Here is a 26437-nt window from a genome sequence, read left to right on the forward strand (position 1 = left end):
TAGCACCGGCCCAAACCCTACCCGTAAGCCACAGCTCCAGCATCCTAAACCTAACTGTCCACTCCAGCAGCCTATTCCTAACCACCCTGCTCCCCACAGCTTAACCCTAATCATCCCCATACTGATACCACGTTCACACTGTCTTGAAAAATCCGGATTTATGTGCAGTGTGAACGGGGGTCCTGGCAAGTTCCCGGGTTGCCTGACCCGGTATTTCAACCCGGGAATAAAGAAGGGTTATTCCCGGGTCAATACCGGGTCAGGCGCAAGTGTGAACGGTGTTCCCGGATCGATGCAATCCGGGACCCATTCACACTATAGGAGCGGGCGGTGCTTGTAGATCATGTGACCCGGTGACGTCATCGACACGGCAATATGCTGTGTCGGGCCGCCAGTCTGAACGGGGTCTCAAGCGGGTTGCACCCGGGAAGGACTCGTGCACGAGTCCCAGGTGCAACCCGCAAATTGTCAGTGTGAACATGGTATGACTAACCCTAAGTACTTACCACCAGGATCCGTCAGGATTCTGACCAACGGAATGCCGTTGCTGGTATTCTGATTGTCAGGATCTTAACCGCATCCCATATATATATTAGGATTTTTTTTATACTAAAATAAAGGGTGTAATTTGCCATTTTGCTACCTGTGTAACAATCTAACCTGATCCCCTGAATGTCCTCAGCCACCAGGTGGACAGCCTTGGCTGTAGGGATAAAACAGCACTAATGAGTATTCTGCATCTGTTTTAGAGAAATTTGGGGGAATGCTCCAGTTCCTATGTGATATGGGCACCAGAGTGACTTTCTGGAATCTCCTGGAGAGGTGTGTGGTCTTATCTGACCATTATCAGATAAAGCTTACGTTACACAGAAACTGCCTCGTGCCTCGCTAGATGAGACATGCATACACATGCAATGCTTCCTGTGATTACATACCATTGGATGAGAGCTGCAGGTGACAGAAGTCTCAGGGCGGGAATGCTGCAGAGAGCAATACGTAGGGAGCAAGATTACAGGAAAAGTCACAAAAGATTACGTTCCGTTGATAGGGAGAGATCACAAGAAGCACAACTTCCCAAAGCAGCAAAGACACAGAAAGAAGAAGAGAGTTATAAGAGAATAGTGACGAATTGTTCCGTTTGCTAAGTAACACATTCCACAAGTAAAGTATCTACAAAAAAGTGCTACGGTAATGAGATATTACTCATACAGGGAACGCTATGCTGCTGCACCCTCTGCCATTGTAGGGGAGATTTAGCAAGCCTTCCAAAGAGAACAACAGAAACCAATCGCTGTCATTTTATAGAACGCACTAGATCAGAGGTTCTCAAACTCGGTCCTCGGGAGCCCACACAGTGCATGTTTTGCAGGTAACCCAGCAGGTGCACAGGTGTATTAATTACTCACTGACACATTTTAAAAGGTCCACAGGTGGAGCTAATTATTTCACTTGCGATTCTGTGAGGAGACCTGCAAAACATGCACTGTGTGGGCCCCCGAGGACCGAGTTTGAGAACCTCTGCACTAGATGATACATAGAATCCGATTGGCTGCTATAAGCCACTCCTCCACTTGTCCCCTTTGAAATGGTTGATAAATCTCCCCCTACATCTCAGGAGAACCTCATCCAAAGCAATGAGTTATTATGGTGCCGCTTTTTACATTTGAAAAGCCATTTTTTCCTGACTGTAAAAACCAAGGCATTCAAAGGGGGATCCGGTCTGAAGATCGACACTGTCTAGGTCGACAATGTTTAGGTCGACCACTATAGGTCGACAGTCACTAGGTCGACAGGGTCTGAAGGTCGACAGGGTTTCTATGTCGACATGTGCTATGTCGACAGGTCAAAAGGTCGACATGAGTTTTAAAAAAAATTACTTTTTCATACTTAACGATCCACGTGGACTACGATTGGAACGGTAATCTGTGCCAAGCGAAGCGGTAGTGGAGCGAGGCACCTTGCCCGAAAGCATGGCAAGTGAAGCGAGCCATGCGAGGGGACACGGTGCACTAATTGGGCTTCCCGGTCACTGTACGGAGAAAACGACACCAAAAAAACATGAAAAACTCATGTCGACCTGTCGACCTAGCACACGTCGACCTAGACACTGTTGATTTTATGATCCACACCCATTCAAAGGAGGCAGCCTTTACATGAGTTAAATATACTCTCATCTGGTTGGGAGCAGTAAGGCGGCGTTCCCCCAAAGAGGGCGGTGCTTCTCCTTCTATAATGAGTGCTATGTAAATTGCTACACAACAGAAACTATTATGTGTGACCTGTACACACACGCTAGCTGCCACATGTGGTTGCTAACAGGCCAGTGCATTTATAGATTAAAGTGACTAACGAGATGAGACATTTCTGAGTCATTTTCCAATATCTCTGGGCTGCTTCCACATTTACACTTTCTCAATCACCAAGGATTTCTCTGACTACATATAAAAGGTTTTACTGAACATAGGGGGTCATTCCGAGTTGTTCGCTCGGTAAATTTTTTCGCATCGCAGCGATTTTCCGCTAAGTGCGCATGCGCAATGTCCGCACTGCGACTGCGCCAAGTAAATTTGCTATGCAGTTAGGTATTTTACTCACGTTTTTTTCTTCGGTCTGGTGATCGTAATGTGATTGACAGGAAGTGGGTGTTTCTGGGCGGAAACAGGCCGTTTTATGGGTGTGTGCGAAAAAACGCTACTGTTTCTGGGAAAAACGCGGGAGTGGCTGAAGAAACGGAGGAGTGTCTGGGCGAACGCTGGGTGTGTTTGTGACATCAAACCAGGAACGACAAGCACTGAACTGATCGCAGATGCCGAGTAAGTCTGGAGCTACTCAGAAACTGCTAAGAGGTGTGTGGTCGCAATTTTGAGAATCTTTCGTTCGCAATTTTAAGAAGCTAAGATTCACTCCCAGTAGGCGGCGGCTTAGCGTGTGTAAAGCTGCGAAAAGCAGCTTGCGAGCGAACAACTCGGAATGAGGGCCATAATTTGATTGCTAGTGTCCCTGAAGTCTATTATATGGTTTCTCCTACAAAAGTAAAAAAAATGAACTACACAGTATGTACTACTTGTGGTCAGTACATAGCAATATAACATTTTTCATCCGTGGCTACCCTGTTCTTTGTTTAAATCAATGTTTCCCAAATACCACCCCCTGAGTGCCACCGGAACGATCCAGGGAGGTGGTAGTAGTCTCAGGTACAATTGTGAGGAGTTGAATAAAAGTAAGGGGGCGATGGAAGGCATTAGCAGAACTTCTCAGATCCGCTACGACTGAAGACCCAGCCCCCGAGCCAACTTGCGTTCACCACTGAATCATGCTAAGGCCCAGATTTATCAAGCCTTGAAGAGTGATAGATAAAGAGCACAGTGATTTAGGGGTCTATTCATGAAGCAGTGAATAAAGCGGAGAAGTGAGCCTGTGGAGACGTTGCCCATGGTGACCAATCAGCATCAAAGTAACATTTCTAATTTGCATACTATAAAATTATACAACGCAGCTGATTGGTTGCCATGGGCAACTTCTCCACTGGCTCAGTTCTCCACTCTTTTCACTGCTTCATGAATAGACCCTACAGTCTGTAACATGGCAGTTAGGAGCTGATTGGTTGGTACTTTATCTCCGTGCAATTTGTCACTCTCCGAAGGCTTGATAAATCAGGGCCTAAATTACTTAATTTGACATGTATTTTAGACATCTTCTAAAACAAGAGAACAATGGTACATCTAGGCTTGAGCGATGCTTTTTCCCTTTTACTGTGAGGTAAATACAATGAAGGCAACCATTTTGTGAATCAGTATTCAGGAGAATAAAGCATTTTGTGCCATTGTGATGTCAATGGCTCATAGTGAATGAATATGCTGACTCCTCATGAAGAGTGGTTCAGTGGACAAAATGGCAGCCTCATTTACTGAACTAACAGGTTGCACTGTTGTGAATAGCGTCTGCTTCCATTGTACACATACAGATTAACCAACCACTAAACCTCAAAATACATATTTGTAAATATCATGACGATAAAATACTTTGGGGGAGATTTATCAAAGCTTGGAGAAAGATAAAAGTACTAACCAATCAGTTTCTGTCATGTTACAGGCTGAGTTGGGAAAATGGCAGCTAGGAGCTGAGTGGTTGCTTTGATAAATCTCTCACTTTGTTCCGCATTTACCTTAAGGCCCGTACACACTGGTCGATATATCGGCCGTTCTCCTGAACGGCCGATATATCGCGGCACCGTCGGCCAGTGTGTACGGCCGATACGTCTGTGAACTCCGTCGTTCACAGACGTATCGCGTCGGCCCCGCAGCACAGCCGACGGCCAATATATCTACCGATATATTGGTGCGTCGCTGTGTGTGTACGGGGCGTTCGGCCGACCGCCCGTACACATGCTGCGGCGGCCGGTGGTGATTGACAGGTGAACTGGGCAGGCGTGTGTACACGCTCGCCCAGTTCATGACGTCAGTCCCCGACGGATCGAGCAGTGTGTATGCTGAACACACTGCTCGATCCGTCCATAGATATATCTGCAGATCAATTGATCTGCAGATATATCTATTAGTGTGTACCCACCTTTACATTCAACTGTGGTTTCACACTGCAGCCGACCCAGGATGCACTACCCAGGTCTGCCCTTTCACAATGAGCCGGGACCCGGGTCGCACTGGCTTGCCCTGGTTCTCAACTCGGTGTGGAAGGAGTATCAGTGTTTGTCTTTTGTGTTCAACATGTACAGCCCTCTTAACATGACAGCCTGCTGAGGATGAGTGGACATATTTACGGGTCTATTTACTAAGCCTTGGATGTAGATAAAGTGCACGGAGATAAAGTGCCAGCCAATCAGCTCCTAACTGCCATGTTACAGGCTGGGTTTCAAAAATGACAGTTAGGAGCTGGTTGGTTGGGACTTTGGGCCTAATTCAGACCTGGCCGCTCCTCTGCGTTTCTGCAGAGATCTGCAATCAGATAGTCTCCGTCCATAGAGAGTGAAAACTCGCCCTGTGCAAGTCTGCGTACGTCGTGCGATAACTTCGCCATCTGCAAATCCGTTCACCGCTCACTCACCATGGAATGATTTTTCCAGTCAGGGGTCTATTTACTAAGCCTTGGATGGAGATAAAGTCGCTGAAGATAAAGTACCAGGCAATCGGCTCCTAACTGCTATGCCCCAGGCTGTATCTGAAAAATGACAGTTAGGAGCCTATTGGCTGGTACTTTATCTCCAGCGACTGTTTCTCCATCCAAGGCTCAGTACATAGATCCCTTAATTATATTGGGGGTGATTCAGACCTGATAGCACGCAGGCGTTTTTTTGCAGTGCTGCGATCGGGTAGTTGCCGCCTACAGGGGAAGGGGGAAATTGCTGTGCAGTCTCTGCACAGCTCAGGACTTACTCAGCCGCTGCGATGACCCGGACAGGAGCTGACATCAGGAACCCTCCCTCCAAACTGGGCACCCCTGCGTTTTTCCGGACACTCCCCAGAAACGCTCAGTTGACACCCAAAAAACGGCCTCTTCCTGTCAATCTTCTTGCGATCGCCGATGCGATCGCTTTCTTTATTAAATCCATCGTTGTCCGGCGATCCCCGTCGCTGGCGGCCGACGTGCCTGCGCATTGCAGAGCATACGCAAGCGCAGTTGAGACCCGATCGCGCCGCTGCAAAAAACGCTAGCGTGCGATCGAGTCTGAATGACCCCCATAGAGTATAATATTTTATATATGTTAAATTTTATATATCTTAAACTTTATTGAACTATTACTATTAGAAGTATAATGTATACTATTATTTACTATTATAATACAGTATTATATAGTGTATTACTACTATATTACTCAATGTAGCTCAATGCTAAATATTACGGTTGGAACGTTGCTGATGTCTTGATACTCCCTGAATGTATAGGAAAATGGTCTGAAAAGAAAAACCTAGAAATACAGTATATTTTCTTTAGTCCAGGGATGGGGAACCTTTGGCCCTCCAGCTGTTGTTGAACTACATATACCAGCATGCCCTGCTACAGTTTTGCTATTTGGCCATGATAAAACTGTTGCAGGGCATGCTGGGATGTGTAGTTCAACAACAGCTGGAGGGCCGCAGGTTCCTCACCCCTGCTTTAGTCCTACAGTATTTATATTGTAGTCCACACTAACAGCTGCGCGCTTTCTGAAGACAGTGGTGACATATGAATATTTAGGGGAAATGTCACAAACTCCCGCACCCAAAAAAAACACATTCTCTCAGCCTCGAGGATGTCACTATACCATGTATATAACATGTATTTACTAACAGAACGTGATGAAGTTGCTGCTCCTTGTTATTGTAATTGCTGGAATTGTCTAGATAAATGCAGTGTATTCCATAGTAACGAAACACAGGCATGAAACGTTATATATGTTTATAATAACATAAGACAGTTTATAAGTCGGCTATCCACATGTTAAACAGGTAATAAAACTTATAGGCAGAGATTATTGTCTGCAGGGTTCATGCTTCGCTGAATGTTCTCTTTGACATAATTCACTTTAATAAGGCTCGCTGAAAGAAATTTGGACTAGGAACGGTGATCAGTCCCTGGTCTGATTCCAATCCTATTGTTAGACCAGCTGTGCAGCTGCAAACATCAGTGTTATGTTCATACACAGAAACATACACATTTAACAAGGCCAAAAACATCTGCGTGTAAAAGCAGCCCCCCCCCCCCCCCCCCTGAATACACAGGATTTACCTTTAATGACAAAAGCTTCCGTGAAAAGTCGCATCTTATAAAGGGGCTCATCCTCCAATGACATCTTGTCAAAACCAGAGCGAGCGTACATACTGATAGCGTCTCGGTAAGATCCCTCCACATAATGCAGCTTCCCCAGTATCAGCAGTGCTTCTGTCATGTACTGATGCTGGCAGGAATAAAGAAATCATTGTCAGTATAAATCATTGCACAAGATAAAGGAAAATGATCTATTGTTTTCCAGGTTAATTACAATACCACTATTTTGGGCCTGTCACTCACCTTGTCGTCCACTACAGTATTGTTCATGTCATTGCAGGTATCTTTTTATTCCCTATTCCCAAACCTTCCCATCTCTCTTCCTAGACTTCCTCCTATCTCACTGTCTCTGTCTCCCCATTTTCCTTCCATCTCTCTCCCCCTCCTCCTCCCATCTCTCTCCCCCTCATCCTCTCATCTCTCTCTCCCCCTCATCCTCCCATCAATCTCTCCCCCTCTTATATTTCTCTCTCCTCCCTTCCTCCCATCACTCTCCCCCTCTTCCTCCCACCTCTCTCTTTCACCCCCTCTTCCTCCCACCTGTCTCTCTCCCCCTCTTCCTCCCACCTCTCTCCCCTTCTTTCTCCCATCTCTCTCTCCCCCTCTTCCTCCCAACTCTCTCACCTCCTCTTCCTCCCATCTCTCCCCCCAACTCTCTCTCTCCTCCTCCTCTTCCTCCTACCTTCTCTCTCCCCCTCTACCTCCCACCCCTCTCTCTCCTCTTTCTCCCACCTCTCTCTCTCTCGTTCCCCTCTTCCTCCCATCGCTCTCTCCCCCTCTTCATCAAGGGATGGAGTGCAGCAGAGCAGGGGTTGCTGGATGATAGAAGTATAAATGTGGAGTATCCATATATAGGGGTACATTTACTAAGCAGTGATAAGAGCGGAGAAGTGAGCCAGAGGAGAAGTTGCCCATGGCAACCAATCAGCACTGAAGTAACATCAATAATTTGCATACTATAAAATGATACAGAGCTGCTGATTGGTTGATGAGGAAATTTCTCCACTGGCTCACTTCTCCACTCTTATCACTGCTTAGTAAATGTACCCCATAGTGAGCATGTAAACCAACATCCACACTCTATCAAGGTGGCACTCACCTGTAGGGGATTAGATGTGTGAGGTGTGACAGGTAAATCCAATCTAACTAGGCGCTCTGCATTTGGAAGCTTAACTAAACTCCAAAGTAGAACCTTTGGTAAGGCTCCCCCATTGGACAGTCTGGGTGGTCTTCTGTATGCCGACTGACGGGATCCCGGCGCACAGTATACCGGCGCCGGGATCCCGACAGCCGGCATACCGACACTTATTCTCCCTCGTGGGGGTCCACGACCCCCCTGGAGGGAGAATAAAATCCGCAAGGGGCTCATTTGCGCTAGCCACACTGTCGGTAAGCCGGCGGTCGGGCTCCCGGCACCGGTATGCTGGTCGCCGGGAGCCCGACCGCCGGCATATCGTAGTGAACCCGACAGTATAACCAACTCCCTATGCAGACATATGGGTCCTGATTCAGAGCTAGGAATAAAGCAAAGAAGAGCAAGTAACCGTGGGGTTAATACTGTCTGCTTTTGCATGTAGCCCACAAATGCTGGACAGCTTTATTTTTACACAGCATATTCTAAATCTGCCCCACCTACAGTGCAACATGGTTTTGCCCAGATGCACAGTTACTTGCTCTTTATTTCCTTACTCCCACCTCAGAATCAGACCCTTGGCGAGTCTCCCCCACTGATAAATGTTACTGACCAAGGTATGTAGATCTTGGAGGATCTACCCCATTTGAACGTACAACTAAACCCATATGTAGACCTTCGGTGGATGTTATCCATTGGCAAGTGTAAATGAGCCCCTCTGTAGACCTTTTTTGGATCTTCAACATTGAACAAGCCCTATATAGAGATTTGGAGATACTCTTGTTTTATGTGAACTCTTTTAAGGCATCTTAAAAACACAATAGTGAAAACGCATTTCTAACTGAGCAGCAGCAGTTTATGACCATTCTGTAAACCAACCACATTTCATCATAACCGCATTAGTCATTATAAGCTCACACTTCCCATAAATCTGCAGGCAATCATTTACTACTATGGGGTATATGCAATTGTGGTCGAATTCCCGAAATTGTCGAATTTCGGGTCATTTTCGACCCAAAAAAAAAATCGCCTATGCAATTCAGTGCTTTCCGACCAAAAAACGGACTTTCAAAATTCGACTTTTTGAAATTCGAATTTTTGCAAATTCGACTTTTCTGCAATGATATAAGTGCTGCAATTCGACCAAAGCATATTCAATTCAAGTTTGGAAATTCGACAGCAGTGCTTTTAGACAGCAAATTCGTCATTTTCAATCCGCCACACTTTGGAGGGTGAAAACAAATAAAAAAAATTTAAACATGTTTTTTTTTGTGTTTTTTTTTGGGGGAATAGCAGATCTATTTATATTAGAAGGGATTAGGTACTTTTTTTTTTTTTTTTGGAGGCACAAATATTATTTATATATTTTTTAAAATATTATTTTTTTTTTATGCTGGAACGGTGAAATCATAAAAAAAAATGGCGTGGGGTCCCCCCTCCAAAGCATAACCAGCCTCGGGCTCTTCGAGCTGGTCCTGGTTCTAAAAATGCGGGGGAAAAATTGACAGGGGTTCCCCCGTATTTTTAAAACCAGCACCGGGCTCTGCGCCTGGTGCTGGTGCCAAAAATACGGGGGACAAAAAGAGTAGGGGTCCCCCGTATTTTTAACACCAGCATCGGGCTCCACTAGCTGGACAGATAATGCCACAGCCGGGGGTCACTTTTATGCCGTGCCCTGCGGCCGTGGCATCAAATATCCAACTAGTCACCCCTGGCCGGGGTACCCTGGGGGAGTGGGGACCCCTTCAATCAAGGGGTCCCCCCCCAGCCACCCAAGGGCCAGGGGTGAAGCCCGAGGCTGTCCCCCCCCATCCAATGGGCTGCGGATGGGGGGGCTGATAGCCTTTTGTGATAATAAAAAGATATTGTTTTTTCCAGTAGTACTACAAGTCCCAGCAAGCCTCCCCCGCAAGCTGGTACTTGGAGAACCACAAGTACCAGCATGCGGGAGAAAAACGGGCCCGCTGGTACCTGTAGTACTACTGGGAAAAAAATACCCAAATAAAAACAGGACACACACACCGTCGACAGTAAAACTTTATTACACACTACCGACACACACATACTTACCTATGTTCACACGCCGACATCGGTCCTCTTCTCCATGTAGAATCCACGGATACCTGAAAAAAAAGATCAATATACTCACCTCAGCCATGGTCCAGAGATAAATCCACGTACTTGTTAAAAATAAAAAAACGCAAATACCCGCTCCATAACGGACTGAAAGGGGTCCCATGCTGACACATGGGACACCTTTCCACGAATGAGACCTGTCAGTGACAGCTGTCACAGAAAGGTCTCTAAGCGAATCAGGAAGCGCAACTTCGTTGCGCTCACCTGATTGGCTGAGCGCTGTCTGTACTGTGACAGCGCATCGCACAGCTCCCTCCATTATATTCAATGGTGGGAACTTAGCGGCTAGCGGTGAGGTCACCCGCCGGTCAGCGGCTGACCGGCGGGTGACCCCACCGCTACCCGCAAAGTTCCCACCATTGAAAGTAATGGAGCGGCTTTGCGATGTGCTGTCACAGTACAGACAGCGCACAGACAATCAGGTGAGCGCCACGGAAGTAGCGCTTCCTGATTGGCTGAAGGGACGTCAGTGACAGGAGTCACGTGATGTCCCGGCATTCGGGAGAAAGGGGTCTGATGTGAAAGCATTGGACCCCTTTCTAGTCCGGTATGGAGCGGGTATTTGCGTTTTTTTTTTTTAAAACAAGTACGTGGATTTTACTCTCTGGACGTGGATTTATCTCTGGACGCTGGAAGGTGAGTATAATTTTTTCACAGGTACCCTCGGATCGTCGGAGACCGTGGCAGTCGGCGTGTCAACATAGGTAAGTATGTGTGTGTCGGTAGTGTGTAATAAAGTTTTACTATCAAGGGCCCTCATTCCGAGTTGTTCGCTCGGTATTTTTCATCGCATCGCAGTGAAAATCCGCTTAGTACGCATGCGCAATGTTCGCACTGCGACTGCGCCAAGTAACTTTACTATGAAGAAAGTAATTTTACTCACGGCTTTTTCATCGCTCCGGCGATCGTAATGTGATTGACAGGAAATGGGTGTTACTGGGCGGAAACACGGCGTTTCAGGGGCGTGTGGCTGAAAACGCTACCGTTTCCGGAAAAAACGCAGGAGTGGCCGGGGAAACGGTGGGAGTGCCTGGGCGAACGCTGGGTGTGTTTGTGACGTCAACCAGGAACGACAAGCACTGAAATGATCGCACAGGCAGAGTAAGTCTGAAGCTACTCTGAAACTGCTAAGTAGTTAGTAATCGCAATATTGCGAATACATCGGTCGCAATTTTAAGAAGCTAAGATTCACTCCCAGTAGGCGTAGGCTTAGCGTGTGTAACTCTGCTAAATTCGCCTTGCGACCGATCAACTCGGAATGAGGGCCAAGGTGTGTGTGTCCTGTTTTTATTTGGGTATTTTTTTCCCAGTAGTACTACAGGTACCAGCGGACCCGTTTTTCTCCCGCATGCTGGTACTTGTGGTTCTCCAAGTACCAGCTTGCGGGGGAGGCTTGCTGGGACTTGTAGTACTGCTCGAAAAAACAATATCTTTTTATTATCACAAAAGGCTATCAGCCCCCCCATCCGCAGCCCATTGGATGGGGGGGACAGCCTCGGGCTTCACCCCTGGCCCTTGGGTGGCTGGGGGGGGGGGGGACCCCTTGATTGAAGGGGTCCCCACTCCCCCAGGGTACCCCGGCCAGGGGTGACTAGTTGGATATTTAATGCCACGGCCGCAGGGCACGGCATAAAAGTGACCCCCGGCTGTGGCATTATCTGTCCAGCTAGTGGAGCCCGATGCTGGTGTTAAAAATACGGGGGACCCCTACTCTTTTTGTCCCCCGTATTTTTGGCACCAGCACCAGGCGCAGAGCCCGGTGCTGGTTTTAAAAATACGGGGGATCCCTGGCCAATTTTTCCCCTGCATTTTTAGAACCAGGACCAGCTCGATGAGCCCGAGGCTGGTTATGCTTTAAAGGGGGGACCCCACGCCATTTTTTTTTCAGGTTTTTCACGTTTTTTTACCGTTTTTTAAAATCGCGGCAAAATCCGCCAAATCGGCCGATTTTCGCCCGCGACTCTGGCGAATCCGTTTTTCATTGAATATGGTGAATTCCGGAAGCCACCTTCCGGGATTCACCTGTCGAATTGAGTCGAATTAAAAAACGGCGAAAATTGCCGCAAATTCGACCGCAATTGCATATACCCCTATGTGTCCAGTATTCACAGCCTGCTAATGAAGCTTTGGCACAGGTCTGTACAGCTCGTGGCTCAGTGACTTTTCGTTTCAAAACTTACACTATAAGCTAGATACAAGTAATACTATTAATAATATAACTAGATCGGGAGACATTATGGAAAAAATTATATATTTATAATTGGTCATGTAATAACTTAATGTTTGAAGACGGATACCATTGTTTCAGCATTCACAGGAAAATGTATTTATTACACATAATAGAATATTAGTGATATTCACATATTTCACTCGCAGCATACCTCGGAACACCCTGATTTAGGAGGGACAGTTCTATTTTGAGGTCTGCGTCCTGCGCTCCCTATAGGGGCAGCTTTGTGCGGAGAATCAAAAGGTTGGGAGTAGGGTGGCCAATCCCGGGTCATTTTTTCAATCCTGGGTATTGGGATTGAAAAATGGTCAATCCCCCCGGGAATCCCAGGATGACAGGGATTGGTTTGTTTCCGGTGTCAACACCCACGCACCACCCCGGCCCGCACACATAACTTACCACCATGGTACCTGGGCGGGCAGGTGGGTAACTTCCTCCGGTTCGGTGAGGTCTGTGTGGCTGGTTGCGAGCGTGACCTCTGACTTCACGTCACGCTGCGCAGGGGGAGCAGGCAGGAGGGAACTTGGTAGCATCTGAGCCTCCTGAGGACGCTCAACGCTGCCCGGCATAAAAAAAAACCAAAGGACTGCCTGATACTGAAATCCCTGGGATTGGAACTTCCAATCCTGGGATTGAATCCCGGGCGATTTTTGGCCTGAATCCCGGGATCAGCTCCCGTGATTGGCCACCATAGTTGGGAGTCAAGTGAGTAAATGGGCTTTACCGTAGTTTTTTGCACAATGATTTTTCAGGCAATTCATTTCAAAACATTTTCATTTCATTTATTTTTTAGCTGAAAAAACATAGCAGTAAGTTTACCAAGGTTGGAATTTTTTTCAGAACTGGTGATGTTGCCCATAGCAACCAATCATATTCTACTTAACATTTATCTAGCTGCTTCTAGAAGATAAAGGATAGAAACTGATTGGTTGCTGTGGGCAAGATAACCAGTTCTAAAAAAAACTCCCACCTTAGTAAATTTACCCCAAGGCCTGTTCACTGTTGTTCTGCATGGTAAGGAATGGGTTCTTTAAGGGGAGGAGGTAAGGGGCAGGCCAACGCGTTAGAAGTCTAATAGTCACCTTCTCCAAATGTAGCTGCTCAGGAGATTTGCTGGACAGGCTGACACATCTCCTCCCTGAACTTGCAGATACGTTTGCATTTGTGACAATGGGCCTAACTCAGATCTGTTCGCTCGCTAGCGTTTTTCGCTGCGCAGCGATCAGGTAACTACTGCGCATGCGTATGCACTGCAATGAGCAGGCACGGCGTACGGTTACAAAGCGGATAGTTGTTGTGCGCTGGTTCTAGCGAAGAAACCATTCGCACAACCGTTCGCAAGGAGATTGACAGGAAGAGGGCGTTTGTGGGTGTCAACTGACTGTTTTCTGGGAGTGGTTGGAAAAACATAGGCGTGTCAAAGCGTTTGCAGGGCGGGTGTCTGACGTCAATTCCGGGCTCGAATAGGCTGAAGTGATCGCAGCTGCTGAGTAAGGTCAGACCTACTCAGAAACTACACAAGATGTTTTTGTACAGGGCGGCTGCACACGCGTTCACACACTTGCAGAGCTAAAATACACTCCCCTATAGGCGGCGTCTATCTGTTCGCATCGCTACAAAAAAATAGCTAGTGAGCGAACAGATCTGAATTAGGCCCAACGATTTAGAAGATCTCGGTAACCCCAACAAATCCCCGATCCACTAGTAAGATCATACATCTATTACTTACCGGTAATTTGCCTCTGTTTAGTATCCCCGTTAGATAATTCCTGGCTTTGTGCAGTTTTGGCTCCATGCTTTCCAATAATGGAATAGAGGCTTTGAGTTTGGCAACATTCTCCTTCAAGCATTGCTCCAGCAGAGACTCGGCCAAAAGCAGGTTTGTGAAGTCGTCTGGAAAGGCAGGGGTTAAGGCAGATGTCACTTAGCAGTAAATTCCCATATAAAGCCGTATCCCATCCCAGGGAGCCACAACAAGCTCCCCAGTCAGCGACTTGAACAGTGTTCAACAAAAGCACAAAAGAAAAAGTCATTTGAACAAATTAGGAGGTTAAAGAGGTGCTTAATGCTGTTAATCTATAAACAAGAACTTCCTCTACGCGGCACCACAGTCCGGGGAAACCTTCCTGGTAAAACCGTAGATCTTAGTCACATAAACTGCATGGGCTCGGCAAAAGAAGCATGTACTGTACATTAAAATATAAGGGACATTTTGTTACAGGTGTCGAACCGAACAGAAAGTTAATACAGTTAAAGTGCACTTACACTTTACCTGCAATCTATGCTGTCTAGGTAAAGAAGACCTAAGGAGTATTTTAATAAGAATTTACTTACCGATAATTCTATTTCTCGTAGTCCGTAGTGGATGCTGGGGACTCCGTCAGGACCATGGGGATTAGCGGGCTCCGCAGGAGACAGGGCACATCTAAAAAAGCTTTTTAGGTCACATGGTGTGTACTGGCTCCTCCCCCTATGACACTCCTCCAAGCCTCAGTTAGGTACTGTGCCCGGACGAGCGTACACAATAAGGAAGGATCTTGAATCCCGGGTAAGACTCATACCAGCCACACCAATCACACCGTACAACTTGTGATCTGAACCCAGTTAACAGTATGATAACAAAACGAAGTAGCCTCCGAAAAGATGGCTCACAACAATAGTAATAACCCGATTTTTGTAACAATAACTATGTACAAGCATTGCAGACAATCCGCACTTGGGATGGGCGCCCAGCATCCACTACGGACTACGAGAAATAGAATTATCGGTAAGTAAATTCTTATTTTCTCTAACGTCCTAGTGGATGCTGGGGACTCCGTCAGGACCATGGGGATTATACCAAAGCTCCCAAACGGGCGGGAGAGTGCGGATGACTCTGCAGCACCGAATGAGAGAACTCCAGGTCCTCCTTAGCCAGAGTATCAAAATTTGTAAAATTTTACAAACGTGTTCTCCCCTGACCACGTAGCTGCTCGGCAAAGTTGTAATGCCGAGACTCCTCGGGCAGCCGCCCAGGATGAGCCCACCTTCCTTGTGGAATGGGCATCTACATATTTCGTCTGTGGCAGGCCTGCCACAGAATGTGCAAGCTGAATTGTACTACAAATCCAGCGTGCAATAGACTGCTTAGAAGCATGAGCACCCAGCTTGTTGGGTGTATACAGTATAAACAGCAAGTCAGACTTTCTGACTCCAGCCGTCCTAACTATATATATATATATATATATTTTTAGGGCCCTGACCACGTCTAGTAACTTGGAGTCCTCCAAGTCCCTAGTAGCCGCAGGCACCACAAGAGGTTGTTTCAGGTGAAAACGCTGACACCCCTTTATGAAGAAACTGGAGACGAGTCCCAGTTCTGTCCTGTTCAAATGGAAAATTTTAATATGGGCTTTTGTAAGACAAAGCCGCCCATTCTGACAATCGCCTGGCCGAGGCCAGGGCTAACAACATGGTCACTTCCCATGTGAGATATTTGTCAACAGCATGGTCACTTTCCATGTGAGATATTTCAAATCCACAGATTTGAGCGGTTCAAACCAATATGATTTTAAGAAATCCCAACACTATGTTGAGATCTCACGGTGCCCCTAGGGGCACAAAAAAGCTGTATATGCAATACATCCTTTACAATCTGGACTTCAGGAACTAAAGTCAATTCTTTCTGGAAGAAAATCTACAGGGCCGAAATTTAAATGTTAATGAACCCCAATTTGAGGTCCAAAACACTCCTATTTTCAGGAAGTGTAGAAATCGACCTAGTTGAATTTCCGTCGTGGAGCCTTCCTGGCCTCACCCACGCAACATATTTTCACCACATGTGGTGATGACGTTGTGCGGTCACCTCCTTCCTGGCTTTGACCAGGGTAGGTATGACCTCTTATGGAATGCCTTTTCCCCTCAGGATCCGGCATTCAACCGCCATGCCGTCAAACGCAGCCGCGGTAAGTTTTGGAATAGACATGGTACTTGCTGAATCAAGTCCCTTCTTAGCTCCCCAGGCCCTTAGTCCTCTGTGAGCATTTCTTGAAGTTCCGGGTACCAAGTCCCTCTTGGCCAATCCGGAGCCACTAGTATAGTTCATACTCCTCTATGTCTTATAATTCTCAATACCCTGGTTATGAGAAACAGAGGAGGGAACACATACACAGACTGGTACACCCACGGTGTTACCAGAACATCCACAGCTATCGCCTGAAGGTCTCATGACCTGGCGGAATACCTGTCCCGTTTTTTGTTCGGGCGGGACGCCATCATGTCCACCTTTGGTCTTTGCCAACGGTCCACAATCATGTTGAAAAAACCTCCCTATGAAGTTTCCACTCTCCCGGGTGGAGGTCATGCCTGCTGAGGAAGTCTGCTTCCCAGTCGTCCACTCCCGGAAAGAACACTGCTGACAGTGCTATCACATGATTTTCCGCCTAGCGAAAAATTCTTGCAGTTTTCACTGCCCTCCTGCTTCTTGTGCCGCCCTTCTGTTTACGTGGGCGACTGCCGTGATGTTATCCCACTGGATCAATACCGGCTGACCTTGAAGCAGAGGTCTAGCTAAGTTTAGAGCATTATAAATTTGCTCTAAGCTTATTTATGCGGAGAGAATTCTCCAGACTTAATCACACTTCCCTGGAAATTTTTTCCCTGTGTGACTGTTCCCCAGCCTCTCAGGCTGGCCTCCGTGGTCACCGGCATCCAATCCTGAATGCCGAATCTGCGGCCCTCTAGAAGATGAGCACTCTGTAATCACCACAGGAGAGACACCCTTTTCCTTGGATATAGGGTTATCCGCTGATGCATCTGAGGATGCGATCCGGACCATTTGTCCAGCAGATCCCACTGAAGAGTTCTTGCGGGAAATCTGCCGAATGGAATTGCTTCGTAATAAGCCACCATTTTTACCAGGACTCTTGTGCAATGATGCACTGACACTTTTCCTGGTTTTAGGAGGATCCCGATTAGCTCGGATAACTCCCTGGTTTTCTCCACTGGGAGAAACACGTTTTTCTGGACTGTGTCCAGAATCTTCCCTAGGAACAGTAGACGTGTCGTCGGAAAAAGCTGCGATTTTGGAATATTTAGAATCCACTCGTGCTGTCGTAGAACTACTTAAGATAGTGCTACTCCGACCTCCAACTGTTCTCTGGACCTTGCCCTTATCAGGAAAGCGTCCATGTTTCTTTTAAGAAAAATCATCATTCCGGCCATTACCTTGGTAAAGACCCGGGGCGCCGTGGACAATCCAAACGGCAGCGTCTGAACTGATAGTGACAGTTCTGTACCAGGAACCTGAAGTACCCTTGGTGAGAAGGGCAAATTTGGACCTGTAGGTAAACGTCCCTGATATCCAGTGACATCATATCGTCCCCTTCTTCCTGGTTCGCTATCACTGCTCCGAGTGACTCCATCTTGATTTGAACGCTTGTATGTAAGTGTTCAAATATTTCAGATCTCACCGAGCCGGTTGGCTTCAGTACCACAATATAGTGTGGAATACTACCCCCTTCCTTGTTGTAAGAAGGGTACTTTGATTATCACCTGCTGGGAATACAGCCTGTGAATTGTGTGAGGGGGAGACGTCTCGAATTTCCAATGTACACCTGGGATATTACATGTAGGATCCCGGAGTTCCCTTGCGAGTGTTGCTGAAACTCTTGAGATGACCCCCTACCGCACCTGAGTCCGCTTGTACGGCCCCAGCGTTATGCTGCGGACTTGGCAGAAGCCGTGAGGAGCTTCTGTTCCTGGGAATGAGCTGCTTGCTGCAGTCTTCTTCCCTTTCCTCTCCCCCTGGGCAGATATGACTGGCCTTCGCCCGCCTGCCCGTATGGGGACGAAAGGACTGAGACTGAAAAGACTGTGTCCTTTTCTGCCAATATGTGACTCGGGGTAACAAAAGGTGGATTTTTCAGCTGTTGCCATGGCCACCAGGTCCAATGGACCGCCCCTTTATACGGCAATACTTCCATATGCCGTCTGGAATCTGCCTCACCTGACCACTGTCGTGTCTTCGTCTGGCAGATATGTACATCACATTTACTCTTGATGCCAGAATGCAAATATGCCTCTGCGCATCACACATATATAGAAATGCATCCTTAAAATGCTCTATAGACAATAAAATCCTGTCCCTGTCAAGGGTATCAAAATTTTCAGTCAGGAAATCCGACCAAGCCCCCTCAGCGCTGCACATCCAGGCTGAGGCGATTGCTGGTCGTAGTATAACACCAGTATGTGTGTATATACTGTTATGATATTTTTCAGCTTCCTATCAGCTGGCTCCTTGAGGGCGGCCGTATCTGGAAACGGTAACGCCATGTTTTTTATAAGCGTGTGAGCGCCTTGTCCACCCTAAGGTGTGTTTTCCAACTCGCCCTTACTACTGGCGGGAAAAAGGGTATACCGCCCATAACTTTCTGTCGGAGGAACCCCACGTATCATCACACACTTCATTTAATTTATCTGATTCAGGCAAAACTACAAGTAGTTTATTCCCACCCTACAAAATACCCTTATTTGTGGTACTTGTGGTATCAGAAATACGTAACACCTCCTTCATTGCCCTTAACATGTAACTTGTGGCCCTAAAGGAAAAATACGTTTGTTTCTTCACCGTCGACACTGGGGTCAGTGTCCGTGTCAGTGTCTGTCGACCGACTGAGGTAAATGGGCGTTTTTACAAGCCCCTGACGGTGTCTGAGACGCCTGGACCGATACTAATTTGTCCGCCGGCTGTCTCATGTCGTCAACCGGCTTGCAGCGTGTTGACATTATCACGTAATTCCATAAGTAAGCCATCCATTCTGGTGTCGACTCCCTAGAGAGTGACATCACCATTACAGGCAATTTTTCTCCGTCTCCTCACCAACATTTTCCTCATACATGTCGACACACACGTACCGACCTACAGCACACACATACAGGGAATGCTCTGATAGAGGACAGGACCCACTAGCCCTTTGGGGAGACAGAGGGAGAGTTTGCCAGCACACACCAAAAGCGCCATAATGTATATAACAACCCTAGAAGGTGTTGTTTCTATATATGGGCTCTTAATATATAATTATATCGCCAATTTATGCCCCCCTTCTCTTTAACCCTGTTTCTGTAGTGCAGGGGAGAGTGGGAGCCTTCCTCACCAGCGGAGCTGGTCAGGAAAATGGCGCTGAGTGCTGAGGAGAATAAGCTCCGCCCCTTTCACGGCGGGCTTTTCTCCCGGTTATTAGGAAAACCGGCCTGGGTTAAATACATACATATAGCCTTAATGGCTATATGTGATGTATTTATTTGCCTCTAAGGTAATCTATATTGCTGCCCAGGGCGCCCCCAGCAGCGCCCTGCACCCTCCGTGACCGAGATCAGTGAGCCGTGTAGCAACAATGGCGCACAGCTGCAGTGCTGTGCGCTACCTTCATGAAGACTGAGGAGTCTTCTGCCGCCTGTTTCCGGACCTCCGTTCTGCCGTTCTTCAGCGTCTGTAAGGGGGATCGGCGGCGCGGCTCCGGGACGAACCCCAGGCTGACCTGTGTTCCGACTCCCTCTGGAGCTCAGTGTCCAGTAGCCTAAAACTTCAATCCTCCTGCACGCAGGTGAGTTGCAAGTCTCTCCCCTAAGTCCCTCGTTGCAGTGATCCTGTCGCCAGCAGGAATCACTGATTAGAAACCTAAAAAAAAACTTTTCTAAACAGCTCTTTAAGAGAGCCACCTAGATTGCACCCTCTCGGACGGGCACAAAAACCTAACTGAGGCTTGGAGGAGGGTCATAGGGGGAGGAGCCAGTACACACCATGTGACCTAAAAAGCTTTTTTAGATGTGCCCTGTCTCCTGCGGAGCCCGCTAATCCCCATGGTCCTGACGGAGTCCCCAGCATCCACTAGGACGTTAGAGAAAATATGTTTTTGTTTAATAGAAAGTGTAAGAGGTGGGGGCATATCGCGGGTAGAGGTGAACAAATTATTTGTTCCTCTTCAAAATTTGATCACATTTGGCAGTTTCAGGGCCGGGAACTCAGTGCAGTCCTTGTGGCCCGGTTCTATTCGGGATTGGTTGCTTCAATTGAGGCTGCAGCTAAAAACAGAAGACATTAAAATAAGAATTTACTTACCGATAATTCTATTTCTTATAGTCCGTAGTGGATGCTGGGACTTCAGTAAGGACCATGGGGAATAGCGGCTCCGCAGGAGACTGGGCACAAAAAGTAAAAGCTTTAGACTAGCTGGTGTGCACTGGCTCCTCCCCCTATGACCCTCCTCCAAGCCTCAGTTAGGATACTGTGCCCGGACGAGCGTACATAATAAGGAAGGATTTTGAATCCCGGGTAAGACTCATACCAGCCACACCAATCACACTGTACAACCTGTGATCTGAACCCAGTTAACAGTATGATAAACGTAGGCTCACAACAATAAACAACCCGATTTTTTGTAACAATAACTATATACAAGTATTGCAGACAATCCGCACTTGGGATGGGCGCCCAGCATCCACTACGGACTATGAGAAATAGAATTATCGGTAAGTAAATTCTTATTTTCTCTGACGTCCTAGTGGATGCTGGGACTTCCGTAAGGACCATGGGGATTATACCAAAGCTCCCAAACGGGCGGGAGAGTGCGGATGACTCTGCAGCACCGAATGAGAGAACTCCAGGTCCTCCTCAGCCAGGGTATCGAATTTGTAAAATTTTGCAAACGTGTTTGCCCCTGACCAAGTAGCTGCTCGGCAAAGTTGTAAAGCCGAGACCCCTCGGGCAGCCGCCCAAGATGAGCCCACTTTTCTTGTGGAATGGGCTTTAACAGATTTTGGCTGTGGCAGTCCTGCCACAGAATGTGCAAGCTGAATTGTACTACAAATCCAACGAGCAATCGTCTGCTTAGAAGCAGGAGCACCCAGCTTGTTGGGTGCATACAGGATAAACAGCGAGTCAGATTTTCTGACTCCAGCCGTCCTGGAAACATATATTTTCAGGGCCCTGACTACGTCCAACAACTTGGAGTCCTCCAAGTCCCTAGTAGCCGCAGGCACCACAATAGGTTGGTTCATGTGAAACGCTGAAACCACCTTAGGGAGAAATTGAGGACGAGTCCTCAATTCTGCCCTGTCTGAATGAAAAATTAGGTAAGGGCTTTTATATGACAAAGCCGCCATTTCTGAGACACGCCTGGCTGACGCCAGAGCTAACAGCATGACCACCTTCCATGTGAGATATTTTAATTCCACAGTGGTGAGTGGTTCAAACCAATGTGATTTTAGGAACCCTAAAACTACATTGAGATCCCAAGGTGCCACTGGTGGCACAAAAGGAGGTTGTATATGCAGTACCCCCTTGACAAACGTCTGAACTTCAGGCAATGAAGCCAGTTCTTTCTGGAAGAAGATCGACAGGGCCGAAATTTGAACCTTAATGGATCCTAATTTTAGGCCCATAGACAGTCCTGCTTGCAGGAAATGCAGGAAACGACCCAGTTGAAATTCCTCTGTGGGGGCCTTCTTAGCCTCACACCAGGAAACATATTTTCGCCAAATGCGGTGATAATGTTTCGCAGTTACATCCTTCCTGGCTTTTATCAGGGTAGGGATGACTTCATCTGGAATGCCTTTTTCCATCAGGATCCGGCGTTCAACCGCCATGCCGTCAAACGCAGCCGCGGTAAGTCTTGGAACAGACAAGGTCCCTGCTGGAGCAGGTCCTTTCTTAGAGGTAGAGGCCACGGGTCCTCCGTGAGCATCTCTTGCAGTTCCGGGTACCAAGTTCTTCTTGGCCAATCCGGAGCCACGAGTATAGTCTTCACTCCTCTCCTTCTTATGATTCTCAGTACTTTTGGAATGAGAGGCAGAGGAGGGAACACATACACCGACTGGTACACCCACGGTGTTACCAGAGCGTCCACCGCTATTGCCTGAGGGTCCCTTGACCTGGCGCAATATCTGTCCAGTTTTTTGTTGAGACGGGACGCCATCATGTCCACCTTTGGTTTTTCCCAACGGTTTACAATCACTTGAAAGACTTCTGGGTGAAGTCCCCACTCCCCCGGGTGGAGGTCGTGTCTGCTGAGGAAGTCTGCTTCCCAGTTGTCCACTCCCGGAATGAACACTGCTGACAGTGCCACCACATGATTTTCCGCCCAGCGAAGAATCCTTGCAGCTTCTGCCATTGCCCTCCTGCTTCTTGTGCCGCCCTGTCTGTTGACGTGGGCGACTGCCGTGATGTTGTCCGATTGGATCAATACCGACTGACCCTGAAGCAGAGGCCTTGCTTGACTTAGGGCATTGTAAATGGCCCTTAGTTCCAGGATATTTATGTGAAGAGACGTTTCCATGCTTGACCACAAGCCCTGGAAATTTCTTCCCTGTGTGACTGCTCCCCAGCCTCTCAGGCTGGCATCGGTGGTCACCAGCATCCAATCCTGAATGCCGAATCTGCGGCCCTCTAGAAGATGAGCACTCTGTAACCACCACAGGAGAGACACCCTTGTCCTTGGAGATAGAGTTATCCGCTGATGCATCTGAAGATGCGATCCGGACCATTTGTCCAGCAGATCCCACTGAAAAGTTCTTGCATGGAATCTTCCGAATGGAATCGCTTCGTAAGAAGCCACCATTTTTCCCAGGACTCTCGTGCATTGATGCACTGACACTTGGCCTGGTTTTAGGAGTTTCCTGACTAGCTCGGATAACTCCCTGGCCTTCTCCTCCGGGAGAAACACCTTTTTCTGGACTGTGTCCAGAATCATCCCCAGGAACAGTAGACGTGTTGTTGGAATCAGCTGTGATTTTGGGATATTTAGGATCCACCCGTGCTGACGTAGCACTACCTGAGATAGTGCTACTCCGACCTCTAACTGTTCCCTGGACCTTGCCCTTATCAGGAGATCGTCCAAGTAAGGGATAATTAAGACGCCTTTTCTTCGAAGAAGAATCATCATTTCGGCCATTACCTTGGTAAAGACCCGTGGTGCCGTGGACAATCCAAACGGCAGCGTCTGAAACTGATGACAGTTTTGTACCACAAACCTGAGGTACCCTTGGTGAGAAGGGTAGATTGGGACATGGAGATAAGCATCTTTGATGTCCAGAGACACCATATAGTCCCCTTCTTCCAGGTTCGCTATCACTGCTCTGAGTGACTCCATCTTGAATTTGAACCTTTTTATGTAAGTGTTCAAGGATTTTAGATTTAAAATTGGTCTCACCGAGCCGTCCGGCTTCGGTACCACAAACAGCGTGGAATAATACCCCTTTCCCTGTTGTAGGAGGGGTACCTTGATTATCACCTGCTGGGAATACAGCTTGTGAATAGCTTCCACTACCGCCTCCCTGTCGGAGGGAGACGTTGGTAGAGCAGACTTCAGGAACCGGCGAGGGGGAGACGTCTCGAATTCCAATTTGTACCCCTGTGATACTACCTGCAGGATCCAGGGGTCCACTTGCGAGTGAGCCCACTGCGCGCTGAAATTCTTGAAACGGCCCCCCACCGTGCCTGAGTCCGCTTGTAAGGCCCCAGCGTCATGCTGAAGACTTGGCAGAAGCGGGGGAGGGCTTCTGCTCCTGGGAAGAGGCTGCCTGGTGCAGTCTTTTTCCCCTTCCTCTGCCCCGGGGCAGAAATGAGTGGCCTTTTGCCCGCTTGCCCTTATGGGAACGAAAGGACTGAGTTTGAAAAGACGGTGTCTTTTTCTGCTGAGAGGTGACCTGGGGTAAAAAGGTGGATTTTCCAGCCGTTGCTGTGGCCACCAGGTCCGATAGACCGACCCCAAATAACTCCTCCCCTTTATACGGCAATACTTCCATATGTCGTTTGGAATCCGCATCACCTGACCACTGTCGCGTCCATAACGCTCTTCTGGCAGAAATGGACATCGCACTCACTCTAGATGCCAGGGTGCAAATATCCCTCTGTGCATCTCGCATATATAGTAATGCATCCTTTAAATGCTCTATAGTTAATAATATACTGTCAGGGAATCCGACCAAGCCACTCCAGCACTGCACATCCAGGCTGAGGCGATTGCTGGTCGCAGTATAACACCAGTATGTGTGTATATACCTTTTAGGATATTTTCCAGCCTTCTATCAGCTGGTTCCTTAAGGGCGGCCGTATCGGGAGACGGTAACGCCACTTGTTTTGATAAGCGTGTGAGCGCCTTATCTACCCTAGGGGGTGTTTCCCAACGCGCCCTAACCTCTGGCGGGAAAGGGTATAGTGCCAATAATTTATTAGAAATCAGCAGTTTTTTATCGGGGGAAAACCACGCTTTATCACACACCTCATTTAATTCATCTGATTCAGGAAAAACTACTGGTAGTTTTTTCACACCCCACATAATACCCTTTTTTGTGGTACTTGTAGTGTCAGAAATATTCAATGCCTCCTTCATTGCCGTGATCATGTAACGTGTGGCCCTACTGGACATTACGTTTGTCTCCTCACCGTCGACACTGGATTCAGTATCCGTGTCTGGGTCTGTGTCGACCATCTGAGGTAACGGGCGTTTTAGCGCCCCCGACGGTGTCTGAGACGCCTGAACAGGCACTAATTGATTTGCCGGCTGTCTCATGTCGTCAACAGTTTTTTGCAAAGTGCTGACACTGTCACGTAATTCTTTAAATACGACCATCCAGTCAGGTGTCGACTCCCTAGGGGGTGACATCACTAACACAGGCAATTGCTCTGCTTCCACATCATTTTCCTCCTCATACATGTCGACACAATCGTACCGACACCCAGCACACACACAGGGAATGCTCTGAAAGAGGACAGGACCCCACGAGCCCTTTGGGGAGACAGAGGGAGAGTTTGCCAGCACACACCAGAGCGCTATATATATACAGGGATAACCTTATGTAAGTGTTACTCCCTTTATAGCTGCTGTTTTATATTAGCTGCCAATAGTGCCCCCCCTCTCTTGTTTTACCCTGATTCTGTAGCAGGACTGCAGGGGAGAGTCTGGGAGCCTTCCTTCCAGCGGAACTGTGAGGGAAAATGGCGCTTGTGTGCTGAGGAGATAGGCTCCGCCCCCTTCACGGCGGCCTTTTCTCCCGCTTTTTTTAGGAAAACTGGCAGGGGTGAAATGCATCCATATAGCCCAGGAGCTATATGTGATGTATTTCTTTAGCCATATAAGGTTTAAACATGTTTTATTGCGTCTCAGGGCGCTCCCCCCCAGCGCCCTGCACCCTCAGTAACCGGAGTGTGAAGTGTGCTGAGAGCAATGGCGCACAGCTGCAGTGCTGTGCGCTACCTTATCTGAAGACAGGAACGTCTTCTGCCGCCGATTTCTCCGGACCTCTTCGCTCTTCTGGCTCTGTAAGGGGGCCGGCGGCGCGGCTCCGGGACCCATCCAGGCTGAACCTGTGATCGTCCCTCTGGAGCTAATGTCCAGTAGCCAAGAAGCCCAATCCACTCTGCACGCAGGTGAGTTCGCTTCTTCTCCCCTTAGTCCCACGATGCAGTGAGTCTGTTGCCAGCAGGACTCACTGAAAATAAAAAACCTATTTAAACTTTTACTTCTAAGCAGCTCAGGAGAGCCACCTAGCATGCACCCTTCTCGTTCGGGCACAAAAATCTAACTGAGGCTTGGAGGAGGGTCATAGGGGGAGGAGCCAGTGCACACCAGCTAGTCTAAAGCTTTTACTTTTTGTGCCCAGTCTCCTGCGGAGCCGCTATTCCCCATGGTCCTTACGGAAGTCCCAGCATCCACTAGGACGTCAGAGAAAATAAAATAATTACAAGTTGCTTTTTCAAAACTTAAGACTGCATTTTATATGTTCAACTTTTTTTTTTTTATGTGAACCATGCTTCAGGGACGTAACTATCATAGGCAATGGAGTCGCCTGCCTCCGGGCTCCAAGCTCTAAAGGGGCACCCGCACCTGCATGTACAGCAGAACCTGTGTGGTTCACAGCAGGAAATAAATGTGACTTGCTCTTCCAATAGAGCTCTGCTGTGCACCCCCTGCTGCTGCAGAGTTAATCAGCTCTGTCCCAGACTCCCAGGAGCACTGCTAATACCTGTAGTAGGGGACAGGATGGCTTCGGCCTGTTACCACTCAGCCTGCTCTGCAGCAAGCAACGGTGCACCCACCACTACTGCTGGACTGCGTGATGGGACCCACCGGTGGACACTGATTCTGCATGCTGCAGATAGCTGAATCACTGCGCTGCTGGAGCCTTGTCAATTCAGCTCA

General features: G+C 47.9%; 1 protein-coding gene across 8 annotated transcripts in view; it reads right to left on the reverse strand.

The window, feature by feature from the left end:
• Window positions 1-26437, reverse strand: part of TTC7A (tetratricopeptide repeat domain 7A) — a 914714-nt gene that overhangs the window by 764440 nt on the left and 123837 nt on the right. For 5 of the 8 annotated variants that reach the window (XM_063918709.1, XM_063918708.1, XM_063918715.1 and 2 more), the window contains exons 2-3: window positions 13990-14153; window positions 6724-6892 (exon numbers count right to left, since the gene is read on the reverse strand). The exons of 1 other annotated variant lie outside the window; for it this stretch is intronic. In XM_063918709.1, the coding sequence (XP_063774779.1) occupies window positions 6724-6892; window positions 13990-14055 (235 nt within the window). In that variant the 5' untranslated portion in view covers window positions 14056-14153. Of the gene's footprint in view, window positions 1-6723; window positions 6893-7005; window positions 7124-13989; window positions 14154-26437 lie in introns of those variants that run through there. 2 more of the 8 variants (XM_063918710.1, XM_063918711.1) reach the window with 2 other exon arrangements.

Source organism: Pseudophryne corroboree, chromosome 4 (assembly GCF_028390025.1).
Source record: "Pseudophryne corroboree isolate aPseCor3 chromosome 4, aPseCor3.hap2, whole genome shotgun sequence".
In the NCBI taxonomy this organism is placed as follows: domain Eukaryota; kingdom Metazoa; phylum Chordata; class Amphibia; order Anura; family Myobatrachidae; genus Pseudophryne; species Pseudophryne corroboree.